We start from the raw sequence: 16,669 nt of genomic DNA on the forward strand, positions 1-16,669 counted from the left end.
ATTCTATTGTCAGGATGTACCACAGTTTATTTATTCATTCACCTACTGAAGGACATCTTGGTAGCTTCCAAGTTTGGGCAATGATGTATGAAGCTGCTATAAACATCCTTGTGCAGGTTTTTCTGTGGATATAAGTTTTCAGCTCATTTGGGTAAATACCAAGGAACACAATTGCTGGATCATATGGTAAGAGTATGTTTAGTTTTGTAAGAAACGGCTAAACTGTCTTACAAAGTAACTATACTGCTTACCATTACCACCAGCAATGAATGATAGATCCTGTTGTTCCACATCCTCACCAGAATTTGGTGCTGTTAGTGCTTTGGATTTGGGGCATTCTAATAGGTGTATCATAGTATCTTGTTGCTGTTTTAATTTGCAATTTCCTGATGATATATGATGTGGAGCATCTTCTCATATGCTTATTTGCCATCTGTATATTTTCTTTGGTAAGGCACCTCTTTAGGTCTTTTTTTTTTTTTTAACCACTTAAATGTATTTTATTAAGTAGATCAAACTCATTACAAGTACTGTTTCTAAGACATTTAGGGTAGTATACATTTTTGCTAAATGGTGAAAAACAAATTAAGTAATCATTTAAATGGCCTCCAGATTCCATGTGTCCTTTTTTTCATACTTTCACTATTGTTTTCCCCAAATTATCTCCTTTCAGCATTCCCATAAATGCAGCTGGCATGTTTTCACATCCTTCGATGATATATTCCTTGTCCTGGATTTTACCCTCTGAGACCCATTTCAGCAAGTCCTTCAGAGCTTTTTGGCGGACATCTCCTTGCCAGCGGTAGACAACAAAGCCTTGTATGTGAAGCTCCTGAAGGATAATAGTCTCTGGGTTTGGACCTGGGGGAAGTGGGCCGGTTCTGTTATATGTAGAGATGGCTCCACATATGGCAATCCTTCCAAATTTCTTCATCTGGCTGATAACAGTGTTTGAAAACTCTCCATCTACATTATCAAAATAACAATCGTAACCATCAAGAGAGGCTTTCTTCAAAGTTTCTTCCAAAGACTCTACTGTCTTGTAGTTAAAGACAACATCAAATCCAAGCTTTTGAAGATAGGCAACCTTTTTATCAGACCCTGCTGCTGCAACAACTTTGCAGCCCTTGAGCTTTGCAATCTGCCCCACAACAGAGCCCACAGCTCCAGCTGCTGCATTAACCATCACTGTTTCTCCACCCTTCACACCACAGATGTCAAGTAGGCCAAAGTAGGCAGTCAGGCCTGGCATGCCAATTGTCCCCAGAGCCAAAGACACTGGTATTGTGTCTGGCCACTCTGTCAGCAGCTTTTCCAGATCTTTCCCATCAGAAATGGAGTGTGTTGTCCAGCCTGGAGAAGTCAGTACAATAGTTCCTTTTGGTAGGGCTGCATTTTTACTTTCCACAACTCTGGCCACTTGCTGCCCCATCATTGTATCACCTTCTTTCAACGTTTTGGCTAAAAATCTCATGTAAGGATCCACGGTGAGGAACAAAGCTTCAAGCAGGACCTCTCCATTTTTTAAGGGTGGTAGCTCAGCTGTCTTCAACTCAAAGTCACTATTAGTAGGATGGCCAACAAAGTGCTTCTTCAGGGTCCATATCTTAGTACGAACCATCCGGAAGCTCAGGAGTCGGAGGGTTCCACTGCTGGGGAAGGCGGCTGGGACTCTTTAGGTCTTTTGATAATTTTTTAACTGGGTCTTTTGTTTCATTGTTGAGTTCTAAGAGTTCTTTGTATGTTTTCAATAAAAATTCTTTATTAGATGTGTCCTTTGCAAATATTTTTTCTGTTTGTTGCTTGTCTTCTTAGTGTCTTGACATTATCTTTTGCAGAGGAGGAGTTTTTAATTGTTTTTGTTTTTGTTTTTGTTTTTTGAGACAGAATCTCACTCTATCACCCAGGCTGGAGTGCAGTGGCGTGATCTTTGCTCACTGCAGCCTCAACCCTCTGGGCTCAAATGTTCCTCCCACCTCTGTCTCCTGAGTAGCTGGAACTACAGGCACACACCACCATGCCCAGCTAATTTTTTATTTTTATTTTTTGTAGAGTGTTTTGGTGTTTCACTATGTTGCCCAGGCTGGTCTCAAACTCCTGAGCTCAAGTGATCCACCGACCTTCACCTCCCAAAGTGCTGGAATTATAGGTGTGAGCCACCATGCCTGGCCAAGTTTTTAATTTCAATGAAGTCCAGCTTATCAATTATTTCTTTCATATATTATGCCATTGGTGTTGTATAGAAAGTCATTGCCAAACCCAAGGTCATCTAGATTTTCTCCTATGTTATCTTCTAGTAGTGTTATAGTTTTGGATTTTATATTTAGGTCTGTGATCCATTTTGAGTTGATATTTGTGAGTGGTGAAATGCCTGTGTCTAGATTCTTCTTATTTTTTTACAGGTAGCTAAGTTACCTGTAGTGTTCCAGCACCACTGAGTGTAAAGATTATCTTTGCTCCATTGTATTGCCTTTGCTCCTTTGTCAAAGATCAGTTGACTATATTTATGTGGGTCTATTTCTAGGCTCTCCATTCTGTTCTACTGATCTATTGTTCTTTTCTTTCACCAATACCCCACTGTCCTGATTACTGTAGCTTTACAGAAAGTCTCAAAGTCAGGTAGTGTCAGTCTTCTTTGTTCTCCTCCAATATTGAGTTGGCTATTCTTGATCTTTTGCTTCTCCACATAAACTTTAGAATACATTTATTGATATCCACAAAATAGTAATAACTTGCTGGATTTCAATTGGAGTTGCATTGAATCTATAGATCACGTTGGGAAGAACTGACATCTTGACAACATTGAGTCTTCACATCTATGAACATGGAATATCTCTCCATTTATTTAGTTCTTTGATTTTGTTTATCAGAGTTTTGTAGTTTTCCTAATATAGATCTTGTATATCTTTTAGATTTACACTGAAATATTTCATTTTAGATGGTGCTAATGTAAATGATAATGTGTTTTACATTTCAAATTTCACTCACTTACTGCTAATATATAGGAAAGCAATTGACTTCTATATTATTCATCTTGTATCCTACAGCCTTGCTGTAATCACTTTGTCATTTGATTTTGAAACAGATACCTCCTCAGAAGATGATAGTTAAGCTTTTGTTAGTTCCCACACTTTCTCTCCACTTTGGGCTTTCCTATATGCTGTGATTTGTTTTGTTTTGTTTTGTTTTGTTTTGTCTGGAGCATTCTGTCTTCCCTATCCTCAGTCTCCACTCCAGATGCCTCCTTCTTTAAACCTGATTAATCTTTGAGGACTCAGAGAAGCATGGTTTATACTGGGAAGCCTTCTCTGACTCTATGAGTCTGGGTTACCTGATCCCCCCTACTTCCTTTCTTCTCTGGAAGATGTAATTCCTATTCTGAAGAAACTAATGGCTTATTTGGGAGACAACCCACAAAGGTGAAAGTAATAATAAACAAGGTTTATTATTTATACTGGGAAGCCTTCTCTGGCTTATACTGGGAAGCCTTCTCTGACCCTATGTGTCTGGGTTACCTGATTCCCACTACTTCCTTTCTTCTCTGGAAGATGTAGTCCCTACTCTCAAGAAACTAATGGCTTATTTGGGCGACAAACCGCAAAGTTGAAAGTAATAATAAACAAACACTTATCTCTGTTCTAAGAACTTTACTTTTACTTTTAACTCATTTAATTCTCACAGTTGTGAAGATTAATGAGAACTGCTCTCCAAAACCCTCAGAAACTCTCCTCAACCTCTAAAATTGAATCCAGACAGTTTAGATTGGCCTATATGCCTTCACATCAGGATCTAAACCTACATTTCCAAACTAAGCTGGTTTACTCACTATGTCTTGATATAATCTATACATCTTTACCTCTGAACACTTGCACATGCTATTCTCCCTGTTTGAGATGTTCCCTGTGGTCTCATTCCTCCATGACCATTCCATCCTCCACATTTCTATTGCACTTATTTTCTGGACAATGCATTTCTGTTATGAACCTAAGCAAGTTTACAGGAACGAAACTTATGGGATGCCAAACAGGTCAACTCTTACTGCCCTCTACAGTCTTTTGGATTTTGGTTGTGAGCCTTGCATAGCTGTTTCTGGTGTGATCTCTGCCTAATCCAATTGCTGTGTTTTATTTACAATCTTTGTGCATTGACATAGCCAACATATTTGTCATTGAAGTGGTTACTTAGTATTGCATGGTGTACATTCATTGCTTCTCTTTTAGAGTCCTGTATTAATACTGTAATTCAATTTTGTTTTCCCAAGTATTTGCATGCCAAGTATATACAAGAAACCACATCTCTTGTCATTAGTCTGGCAATTGTGAGCTCCTCAAGACAGAGACTGTCTTCAACATTGCTGTATCCTCCACCATCTTTAGCTTGCATGTACTAGATGCTCAGAGAACCCTGTTCAATTGATTCAAACTATCATAATGCCAGGAATTTAGCCATGTAACTTAACACCCACCTCTACCCTGATAAAAACGAATCTCATGAGGGCTAAGATATGTAACCAGAGAGGATCCAGTAACTTTCTCCAAATGCTTGATCAGTCAAACATCACTTCTCTCATCTTGTCACCTCCTCTCTCCAGAGTATCATTTAGCTACAAGGATTCAGGAAACCTTAAAGATCATTTTCTCAAGCAGCTGATGCATACAAGCTAAACATAAGGACCAGTTTCCTGGCAAGTACTTCTTGCTTCTAGTGATACAAGGCTGTATGGGACCCCAGGGGTTGTGGGGTGGAGTGGGTTAGTGATCCCATACCTGCCATTTCCCTGACTTTGAGTGAAAGCTCAGAACTCCCAGCATTGCCTGCTTAATCTGTACTGAAATTGCAGAAACCTGGCCTGGCTTCTCTGCCTTTAGGAGGGTAATCATTTCAGAAGCATATTGTACTCACTTCTGCAGCCAGGCATGGCTAGATTTAAGCAAAACTTTTTTTACTTCTTTATTCAGTGTTTGCTACTTGTTGACCCACCCTATCCTTCCAAGAAAGTTCTCCTCTTACTTTTCCCCATCCACTGTTTTGCTCCCTCCTGGCCTCTCCACCAGTGATTTCTTCCTGGTTTCTACATGTGAGTATCTCCTCATGAATCTCTCTGCTTCTGCCTTCCTCTGTCTACACTTTCTCTCTAGCAGTCTTGCTTGCCATAACAACTAAATTGATACCCCTCAACAGTGACTCCTCAAACCCCATCTTCAACCCTGACCTCTTGAGCCAACTCTAGGCCTACATTTCTGGATGTCTGCTAGTCATTTCCTGCTAGCAATCCAAATCCGACCTGTCTAAATAGCTCAAGCGGCTCTTTCCCATGTTTTCCAAACTTCTATCAGTGTTCTAGTGACTGATGTTAAGAACCTTGGGGCTTGTCTGGGCTGCTTACTAACCACATCTTGGACCCTCAGTTTCCTCATTTGTTATGTGAAGATAGTAATGCGCTCTCTATCTCACTAAAGAGCACGGATTGAGACAAGCTATCTAGAAGCATGTTTTAAGCTGTAAAAGGGTACACAGAGAAGAGGTGTAATAATTGTATTATCATCTTTGGTTTTTTTAAGCTAAAAAAGCTAAAAGCTACTCTCATCTTTAGCCACACATTCACCCCATCACCTTAAGTTACCATTTCCTTTATCCCTATACTTCTCATCCATCCTTTTATCTCAATTCTTGATATGACCACCAGAGTTTAAACTCTGTCACCCACTGCCTAGACTAGTTCTATCCTAGCCTAGTTGTATCCTCTAACTCAGTGGTTCCCAGACTGCAATCCACATAAGAATTACTAGGAGGAATTTATTTATTTATTTATTTTTTGGAGACGGAGTCTCGCTCTGTCGCCCAGGCTGGAGTGCAGTGGCCGGATCTCAACTCACTACAAGCTCCGCCTCCCGGGTTTACACCATTCTCCTGCCTCAGCCTCCCGAGTAGCTGGGACTACAGACGCCCGCCGCCTCGCCCGGCTAGTTTTTTGTATTTTTTAGTAGAGACAGGGTTTCACCGTGTTCGCCAGGATGGTCTCAATCTCCTGACCTCGTGATCCGCCCGTCTCGGCCTCCCAAAGTGCTGGGATTACAGGCTTGAGCCACCGCGCCCGGCCGGAATTTATTTAAAAAATGCAATTGTAGTGTCTTTCACAATTGTGCTGGGACAACTGAATATCTACATGCAAAAGAATACCTCATACCATATACAAAAATTAACCCAACATGGGTCAAAGACTTAACAGTAAGAACTTAAAATAAAAAACTCTTAGAAGAAAAAATAGGCATAAATCTTTGTGACATTCAATTAGATAATAGTTTCTAAGATATGACACCATAAACATGAGCAACCACAACAAAATAGTTAAAGTAGAATTCATCAAAATTTTATAAAATGTTGCACTTCAAAGGATACCATCAAGAAAGTGAAATGACAACCCACAGATTGGGAGAAAAATTTTGCAAAAATTTTATCAGATAAGAGAGTTGTATCAATGATATATAAAGAGCTCTTACAATTCAATTATAAAAAGATAAATGACCCAACCAAAAATGAACATATACAATTTATTTGTCAATTATACCTCAATAAAACTGGGGGAAAGTGAGTCAAGGATCTGAATAAACATTTCTCCAAAGAAGACATACAGATGGACAATATGTACAAAAAAAAGATGCTCAACATCATTAGTTATCAGGGAAATACAGATCAAAACCATAATAAGACTGGGGACAGTGGCTCACACCTGTAATCCCAGCACTTTGGGAGGCTGAGTCGGGCAGATTACTAGAGCCCAGGAGTTCTAGACCAGCCTGAGCAATGTGGCAAGACCCTGTCTCTACAAAAAAATACGCAAATTAGCCGAACATGGCAGTGCTTGCCTGTAGTCCCAGCTACTCAAGAGGCTGAGGTGGAAGGATCGTTTGCGCCTACGAGGTCGAGGCTGCAGTGAACCGTCATCGCACCACTGTGCTCCAGCCTGGGTGACAGAGTGAGACCTTGTCCCCAAAAATCAAAAAATGAAACAAAATGACAACAAAATAATGTACTTTCCAAAAACCATTGAATTGTACACTTTAAATGAGTGAACTGTATGGTATGTGAATTATACCTCAATAAATCTGCTTTAAAAAACTCACAAGATACCATTTCACATCCACTGGGATAGCTAGAATCAAAAAGTCAGATAATAACAGGTGTTGATGAGAATGTGGAGAAATTGAAACCCTCATACACTGCTGGTGGGAATGCAAAACGGTGCAGCTGCTTTGGAAAACAGTCTGGCAATTCCTCAATGATTAAACATAGAGTTACAATATGACTGAGCAATCTTACTTCCAAGTGGGATTTCAGGTAATACATATACCCTAGAAAAACGAAAGCACATATGTCCACACAAAAACTTATACACAAATGTTCATAGAAGTATTATTTGTAATAGCCAAAAAGTAGAAACAATCCAAATGTCCATCAATTGATGAACATATAAATAATATCTGGTATATATACATATAATGGAATATTATTTGGCCACAAAAAAGGTATGAATACTGATCCATGCTACAATATGGATGAACCTGGAAAACATTATACCTAGTGAAAGAAGGCAGTCAAGAAAGGCCACACATTGTATGATTCCATTTATATGAAGTATCCAGAACAGGCAAATCTATAGTGACAGAAAGTCAATCAGTGGTTGCCAGGGGATAAAGGGGATGGCAGGGGGAGGGGGTGCTAAACAGTATGAGGTTTCTTTGGGGGATGATGAAAAGGTTCTAAAACTTACTGCAGTGATGGTTGCACAGTTCTGTAAATAGACCACAAAAGTGAATTATATACTTAAAATGGGTCATTTGCATGGCATGTAAATTATTTCCCAATTACCTTAAAAATGCAGTTATAAGGGGAAAATTGTTGATGGGGATATTTTACAGAAAGCTTTAAATGCCAAGCTGAGCATTGAGGACTGGATTCTCTAGGACCAGTTTTCTCAAAGTGTGCTTCATACACCGTCTGCCTCACAATAGTTACAAATACCAAGTCCTGGCTGCACCCCAGAGACTGTAATTCAGAATGTTTTTCGTGGGATCAGTACTTGCATTTGTAGCAAGCACCCCACGGAGGCTGCAGGCTACAGCCCATTGTTAAACATTTTGCTGCTCAGTCTTGCCTCCAGATTCTGCTCCATTCTGCCCTGCATGTTGCTGCCAGATGAGCCTCCAAGAGTATAGTTTGGGTTGGGTCACCTTCCTGCTCAGAACCCTTCAATATCCTTTCATTCCCTTAGCATGAGCTCCAGGTGTTCTGGGCAGCCTGGTTCCCACCTAGTCTTTTTATTTAGCCTTATCTCCATGACTTCCTACATGTCAGTTAAAAGGTAGTATTCATCACTCTCTGAACCTGCTTTGTGGATTCCCAATCAGTGCCTGTGCCAGGCTGTCCCATATTCCAGGAAAGCATCTCCTGTACTCTCAGCTCATCTTTTGCGATACAAGTGTCACCATGATCCTTCCTTTCATTTTAACTAGCTGATCATCTAGAATTTACCACACAGCCTTTCATAATCTTTTAAGCTATGCAATTCTGCTACTTGTAAATTGAATGACAATATTCAGAGTTGTCTGAATATACAGACAATATACATAGAAAACACCCGTAGATCAGGCAGTGCAGCCTGACACCCGGTCAGAGTGCAGTACCAGGAATAAAATCCTGGTAGCAATCTCCTCTGAGGAATTCAGCGTCCTCCCTGGTGATCCAGAGATCAGGGGCCTGCATCAGGTACCAGTGGAAGATAAGCAGGGCCTGGGGGGCCCTGGCCACCACCCAGCCTGTCAAGTCTCAGCAGCTTAGCTGGTGCCACCTCCTTACAGAGGCTGGAAACTGCTAAATTGAATCCTCATTTCAACTGGTGACCCCTAGCAGAAATGCTCTCCCAATCCCATTGTCCTCTGTCCTCTGTCCACGAAATCACCCCATCTCAGTAGGAGAAGCCATTTACACCCTATTTGGTAGTAAGCTCTTAAAAATAAAATGATCATTGTCACATAATTATTTTACAACACAACAAGAGCCCCCTTGCAACCATTTCCATAATTACATTAAGCCAGTTTATTTGAAAGAAGCTTAATGGGAGACAAACCATTAATTATAATTTGGTCTTTTCTCCCACTACCCCTTCCCCCTTGAATTACTGGAGCCACACCCTGGGGCCATGTATGGGAGTGCAGGGATTGTAACTTTGAGGATGGGAAAGACCAGGTGACAAGGCCAAGGCTCACTGGGAGGGAAGAATAGAGAGCAATGGAAGGTATAAGGTTGTGGTGGCCCGTGTAACCAGCTGGGGGGCCTACAATGGCCCTACCTAAGTGGAGCCAGTGCTGCTGTGTGTCCGCTTCTTTAGACCTGGAGTGGAGGAACTGGGAGCTGTAGGGCAAGCTGAGCCCAACATGGGCATGTTCTCAGGGGCCTTCGAGCTAGTGGGTGGGGCGGGCACCTGGGCAAACAGAACTAAGAAACGGGCAGGAATGAATCAAAGACAGCTTAAATATGCAGAAATGCAGCTCATACCTCTGGGCAAAAATAATCCCAAACAGAGTTATGTAATGGGCAGGTGGTATATGATAGGAGGGATGAGGCTGTAAGGTATGTATACAGGCATGAGTGAATGAGAGAGGTTGAGAATGGAGTGGGAGTGTCCTGGGGAATTTGGCAGAGGAGCTCATGAAGCTGTTGCTTGGAGGTGGGTGTGCATGTGTGTATATACACATACTGGGAACCCTGGAAAGCAGTGAGAGGAAGGTAGCTCTGAATGAGGCTGAGTTCCGTGCCTGGAGTGGCCTTAAGGCCACTCCAGATGTGTGCAGTCCTTATTTTTGAGGTGGTAGGGACAGAGAAAGGCCTGAGGGCACAGGTATAGGGTGTGGAGCACCACTGTTTCCTTTATAAGTTACTGTACCTCCCTCTGACCACCATACTTCCCCTCCTAGCTTGCTCGCATCCCATCTCCAGACCTTTCTACTAATTGGAATCTTCCTCTTCCTTTTACAGGAAATCCACCATGACAGACCACCCCAGGTCACTTTTATTATTATTTTTTTTCTGAGACAGGGTCTGTCACCCAAGCTGGAGTGCAGTGGTAGCGATCTTGGTTGTTCACAGCAGCCTCAACCTCCTGGGCTCAAGCCATCCTCCCACCTCTTAGCCTCCCGTGTAGCTGGGACTACAGGTGTGTGCCACCATGCCCAGCTGATTTTTGTGTTTTTTGTAGAGACAGAGTTTCACCATGCTGCCCAGGCTGATCTTGAACTCCTGGGCTCAAGTGATCCACCTTCCTCAGCCTCCCAAAGTGCTGGGATTACGGCCTTGATCCACTGCACCTGACCCCAGGTTACATTTAACTATCTCTCCAAGGAAGTTCCAGGATAAGTTGGAACATAAGTTGCTGCTGCTGTCTTAAGCTGTGATTTCTGTCCATCTGTGTAAGTGTCCTCCCTCTAGATTGTAAGCTCCTTGAGGACAGGGTCTTTGTATACTGCAATGGCCAGCACTGTGCCTGTCATTAAGCAGGTGTGGAGCAAGCATTGTCTGTCAATGAGCCTGGTAGCTCAAGGAGCAGAAGAGGGTAAGGCAGGGGAGAGGACACAAAGGCTCTCACAGGGACACCTCAGGCCATTCAGCTATGAATCCTCTGGCTGCTGGGGGAGCCCCTGGGCCTAGAGAATGGGTTAGTAGTGTTGAAGCTACATAATAATTTGGGGGAAGATTGTGGATAAAATCATGTAAAGGAAGTACTCCACTGGACATCAGTCAGAAACCCAAAACAATGCAAGCAATTAGACGAAGGATTGTGGTGGGCACCTCAGTGATCATAAGTTTCAGCACCCACTGCTTTAGAGTAGATGGAGAGACCACCAGACTCATCAGAAGCCTCAGTGACTGGGGCAGGGTATAGGAAACAGACATAGGGGTGAGTGCAGATTCACAAGGCCATTAAGGTCAACATGTTGCATGATGAGCCGGCTGCTGATTAAATGCTGTTGCCTGCAGCCCTAAGAAGCCTGCAAGGAACTCTGAAGCATCCAATAACCAGGCGCAGGTGCTCAGAGCTCCCAAGGTCCTGTGTGTGCATGCCAGTTCCCCGGAGCAGCCCCACATACCTCCACAGACTGGGCTTGGAAGGGTAGAGGTTTCCAGAGAACCAGTAGTTGACCTTCAAAGGTGGGAGGGAGGCTGGCAGAGGGCCAGCTGTAGAGCAGCAGCCGATGGCAAGGAACAAAGGTCCTAGAGCTGGAAACATATGTGGAGACTCAGGGCTCCTCTTTGAAGATTTACTGCTAGAAAGGCCCCTGGAAAGCGTTTCAGTTTTCCCTTAGTTCACAGGTAAGTACACATTGAGGCCCAAAGGGAAAATATGACTTCCCCAGGAACCACCAGAGGAAAACCAATTGAGCTAAAAGGATAATTCAGGTTTCCTGACCCTATCTCCATATCATATCTGCTTGGAATTTGCATATCCTTCTCCTGGGTAAATTATGATATTTGCAGTTCCAGGGTACCCTAAGGGCCAGCAGTCTAGAAGGTCTAGTGGTTCTTGCTTTGTGGTTAGTGCTGGAACTTTCATAAGCTTTAAATGGGCGCTCTGAGGAGAAAGAATGTGGTGATTTGGGGCAGTAGGAAGGAGGAGGGCAGGGCCACAGCTAGGTCTCCAGGGTCTCTGAGACCTGCCATAACCACTGTGAAGTTAGTGTCTGTGACATCGTCCATTGAGGAAATTCCCAGGAGAACTAAGTCTGGCTTGGGAACCAGTATCCAGACCAGGCCAGGGAAGTTGGGCTGTTGTCCCAGGAGCAGCCAAGCCTGGGGTAGGCAGGGCTGGGCTGGGTTGGGTTGGGCTAGGCTGGGCAGGGCTGAGAGAGAGAAGAGAATTTTTTGCCTCTGGGCTCATAAATGCCTATATTGGGCAAGGCCTCTTGTTTCCTTGGGCGGTGACCCAGGAGGCTCTCCAAATTTGCCAGCCTGGGTTGAATTGTCTCTCTGCCTGGAAAGAGATTGCATCCTTCTAGAGGATCCCCCTCAGTCCTCAAGGAAATGAGAATGGATGCTGACGCCTGCAGCCTGACCACCCAGAATGGATAGCGAGAAGTGAGCAAATACCATCCAAAAGGCTGGGCCACTCATTACCTCTGCTAGGCTAGGATGGCAGCCAGCGTGGGGGACAACTCTTTCTGGGAACCACAGCTCCCTTGGGTGCTGATCCAAGGAGTCACTTTGCCCCAGGGTGGTGTAGATAGTAGCTAAGGCCTTGCTCATGGTCCCCAGAGCCCCCAGGCCAGCAAACAAGTCATTATGTCATTATATAAATAAATTAGGTACTTACATAGGCCTTGGTGTGTAAGTGCCAGTTGTTATTATTGCTGTGTAATTATGCAGTTAGCTTGATGAGCGAGGCAGGCAGAAGGGTTGAATCACCCCCCATCCTAGGGAAGGTAGACAGGCTCCCACCTCTCACCTCAGTGGGAACTGTGGCTCTGGGTCACCCAAGATAAAGTGCAGGAGTCTCCCAAGTGTCTCCCTGCAGATGGGGCAATTGACCCCAAGGTATGCCCTGGAAGAGGCTGGTAGCAAGAATCCAGGCAGCTTACTCACCTGCAGCAGGGCCTGGTACCATGCCACAGGCTTTCTGCCAGCTCCTGACTGCCTCCCCCAGCCTAACAGAGGGGCTTGCTGACAACAACCATGGGCTTCATCCAGGACAAGAAGCCCCAGAAGGTGGGGCTGAGAGAGACCACAGGGCTGGGAGAAGAGCCAGTGGACACAGTAACATCTCTTCTTCCTCATGGGGCTGGGGGTCATCTGCTCCTCTACTCCCAGTCCTTCCCCTCTCGCTGGGAGGTTTAGAACCTTAGGTTCCTCAGGTAGGAGGATCTCTCAACATCATCTAGTCCAACCTCACATTTTCTAGATGGGGAGGCAGGCCAGAGAGAGAAAAGTACTTACCCAAGGGCACACAACAGGTTCCTGGGACACTGGAATTCGAGCCTGCTCTGCTGTCCTCCTTTGTCCTCTTGTTCACATGCTGTCCCCCCACCCGATTGTTGGGGCTGCTCCAGTTTCTCACTTGCTCTCCCCATCCTGCTCCCAGCCCTGTCCAGGCCTGCCTGTTGCTTCACCTCTCCCCTCGTTTGCTCTCCCATTGCTGCCTGGCTTTCTTCTCCCGGCCCCTGGAGCCAGGGGAGGCTCCCCACCTTCTCTTCGGCCAATGCTTTCTTCTCTCTTCTGGTCCCTCCCAGTTTGCTCCTGAGGCTCCTCCTGGGATGGGCCTGCCTCTTCCCTTCCACCTTCTGCTCTTTCCAAAGAGGGTCTGAAAATGAAGCAGGGAGCATGAATTCTCTTCTGGGTTTGGGATTGGGTGGGTTGAAGCAAGAAGAGCCTCCTAATGTGGGAGTGGGGACAGAGGTGCCCACCATGGCAGCTCCTACAACCAGAGTCCCAGCTCAGGCACTGCAAAATCTGACCTTGTGTCCCATAGGAGCAAAGGAAAAGGGGACAGGGTCAAAAGGGCATATTAGGGTGGTGCAGCTAATCACTATTGGCACGGGCCTCTGGACATAAGGAGCTGCCTAAGACTGGGCCCTTTTCAAGTGTCCTAATTTCAGGGAGATGACAGATGAATTTCCTCATCCACTCTGAAATCCCTGTGAGAAAGGCCTGTGGACCCATTTTTTGTTTGTTTTTGTTTTGAAGGGGAAACTAAGTCTTGCTCAGAACATCACAGTCTGTGGAGGACTGGGTTTGGAGTCTGGGTAGATGGATATCAATTTCTCAGCTGTTCCAGGGATCAGTGAAGTTCATTCACTTGCCGAGGAATGTGTGTGTGCCTGTGTTGAGCAGGCAGGCACAACTCTGAGGGGAACAGCCAGGGTTCACAGGGCTGTGTGTGTCTCTAGAAGCATTCTCACCTGGCAATCAAAAGCTTTTCTGCAGCGATCTGTAACCCTTACTCCTTCAGCCATCCAGATTCTTGGTAGACAGGCTTTCTGGATTGGCTGGCAGAGGAATCTGGAAGCGTATCTCCCTGTTTCACAGCCTGAGTGCCTGGTTGTGGAAAATGACTTTTTCAGATTAACCTAATCTCAGGAGCAAAACTGGACCCAAACCCAAGTGTTCTAGTATCCAAGCTTGCCCTTTTTATCCAGTCAATACAGTCCCCTTCTTTCTGGCCACCTAGTTCTCTGCACTGACTGAGGGAGGCAGAGGCACGAATGAACTTTTTTAAGAGAAGAAACCTGTTGTGGCTTACAGGGATGCTGAAGCTACAGGCCATGATGCAGATTTGGCAAGAGGCCCTATCCCTCAGCTCTGATGCGGTAGGGGGCTCTCTAGGCCTAGGCAGCTGGGTCTGGCCCCCATGTACTCCTCAGGATCTGACTGGCTGCAGCCAGGTCCCCACTGCATCCTAGAGTCATGTGGGAAATGGGCTTCCAGGCTTTGCATAATCCTTCTGGATGACTGGGAATTTCTCTGGTCCTGCAGGGAGTGGCATTTTGATCTATTTCCTCCTCTGGCAGCCCCACTGAGTGAGGAGTGTGCCTCATGACTTTCAGGCACTAAAATGAGAATAGCTAAGGGTAACAGTAGCCTCATTTTCTCCAAGGACTTTGAACTCATGGGCAAACATACCATGGGCTCAGGGATGGCTCAGGGATGTCTTCACCTGGGATGGAGAGAGTGGGTTCAAGGAGCTGCTTAAGGCTCTCCCTAATCTGAGGCCACTGAAGCTCTCCCCCAATAATTCCCATGAAATAGTGAGTCCAAGGGGAGTGGGAAAACTTCAGCATGGTTCCCAAGACCCCTTTGCAGGAGAATTTTATAGGTAAGACTCAGAGTCCCAAAGTCTCAGGTAGGGGAAGAGGTAGTGTGGAGTTTTTTCCCCTTTCACTCAAAGGCATTTTTGCACATGACTCAAACAAGTCTAAACTTTCCTAAACTTCAAAGTTTGCCATGGCACAGCCTCAAAGTGGAAGGGAAAATGTTAAAAAGGAAAAAAAAAGTTTGTAAACCAGTTAAACATTGTGTTTTTTCTTCTTAAAGGAATTGAATTAACTTGTTATGTTACTATTAGTGTCCCATTGTGAAACTAGGGTGGGTCTTTTCTGGGTAATGTGGTCTCTGGGCCCATCCCCAGGCCCTGCTCACGCTGCATGAGGTTGTACAGGGCGTTGCACAACCTGTGGTAAGAGGAAAGAGTTCCCATGGCAACAGGCCTGGCTCACAGGGTCATTTTCAAGCTCCTGGCAAGAGCCCTGGTCCAGGCTAGAGGTGCTCCAAATGCCTGGTTGTCCTCCCTCCCCTGAGAAGCCTTTGCTGTGGGAACTGGGAGGCTGGGGAAGTGGGAGCCCAGCTGTCATGCCCCAGGGTGCCTCGTGACTCTCTCCACCTGCCCATGACCCAGGCACTGAGCATCAGTCACAGGGCTGTGGGGACTGTGCAGGTCCTGAGGCCAGTGGTTAGGCTTGAGGGGTGAGGGCTTTCTCTATTCTCTCATGTTCTGTCTTCTTGAGCAACACCATAGGTTCTTGAGAGTGTGAGCTCTGGGTACCCAACTGCATGGGTTCCTAACCTTGCTCTGCCACTTACTAGGTATTGACTTAGACAAAAATTACCTCACTTCCCTCTCTGTGCTTCAGTTTCTTCAACTGCAAAATGGGGATAATAGTAGACCTACTCCATAGTGGTGTTGTGAAGAATTAAGTGAGTTAATACTATCATATTAGTGACCCTTCCTACTACCATTTTCATTGCCTTCACTGCTGGTTCAGGTACTCCTTACCTGACCCTCAAAATGTTCAGAGCCTGACACATAAAGAGCTCTAAGGAAATATTTGATGGTTGACCTGTTTTGCTGATTCCCTTGTCTCCACTATCTTCTCCTTCCCATCCATCCTGCACATTCCAGTCAGATTAATTTTTCTAATACACAAATCGCTCCCTTCCTCATAAAGCCATCCTTAACTTCCCATCATTTACTAAATAAGGCCCAAAAGCCTCAGCTGGCAGTCCAAGCATATCTCTGACCTGCTCACAAGCAGGCTAGTCTCAGAGTAAAGAATATGGGTCCTAGTGAAAAATAGTGAAGGCTGGAGTCCTTGCTTTGCAGCTTCCTGGGTACATGACTGTGAATGAGAAGTCTCATTACTCCTAGTCTTTGTTTCCTCATCTGTAAAATGGGAATAAGAGTTGACCTCCCTCACAGGATTGTTGTGAGGATGACAAGAGACAAAATGTGTAAAGTGCTTAGCACTAGGCTGAGGCAGATAGTACTTGTCCTGTAAGTGTTTTCTGTATGTATTTGCAGCTTCCATAGTTTCCTAACAGAAACCTGGTCTGCTCATTGTCTCCTGGGCAGGTGCCCAGGGAATGCTCCCCCTAGATCTTTGTCATATCCCACTCATCTGGAATCTTTCACCTGCCACCCCCCATCAAAATCCTACCCATCCTCCAAGCTCTTCTTCAAGCCCAACCTCCCTCAGCACTAGATCTGGATACCCCAGCCCAGGGAGAGTGCTTGTGCCCTCTTTGAATTTCCATGCCATTTCTGACTCGTATCATTCATTTGATACCAAGCCATGAGCTGCTCTGGACTGCTGGGAGAGCTACCCCCAGGAGAATTGTCTTCAGCTGG

General features: G+C 44.9%; 2 protein-coding genes across 2 annotated transcripts in view; one reads left to right on the top strand and one right to left on the bottom strand.

The window, feature by feature from the left end:
* The window catches only part of NRG2 (neuregulin 2), a 198,482-nt gene that overhangs the window by 116,296 nt on the left and 65,517 nt on the right, over window positions 1-16,669 (top strand). The gene's annotated exons all lie outside the window — the stretch shown is intronic.
* On the bottom strand, window positions 470-1,667 carry LOC105551814 (prostaglandin reductase 1). The gene has a single exon (XM_011997217.1). It carries the CDS (start codon window positions 1,619-1,621, stop codon window positions 632-634), a length of 990 nt encoding a protein of 329 aa, XP_011852607.1. The 5' UTR covers window positions 1,622-1,667; the 3' UTR covers window positions 470-631.

This window comes from Mandrillus leucophaeus, unplaced genomic scaffold (genome assembly GCF_000951045.1).
Source record: "Mandrillus leucophaeus isolate KB7577 unplaced genomic scaffold, Mleu.le_1.0 Scaffold534, whole genome shotgun sequence".
Lineage (NCBI taxonomy): Eukaryota > Metazoa > Chordata > Mammalia > Primates > Cercopithecidae > Mandrillus > Mandrillus leucophaeus.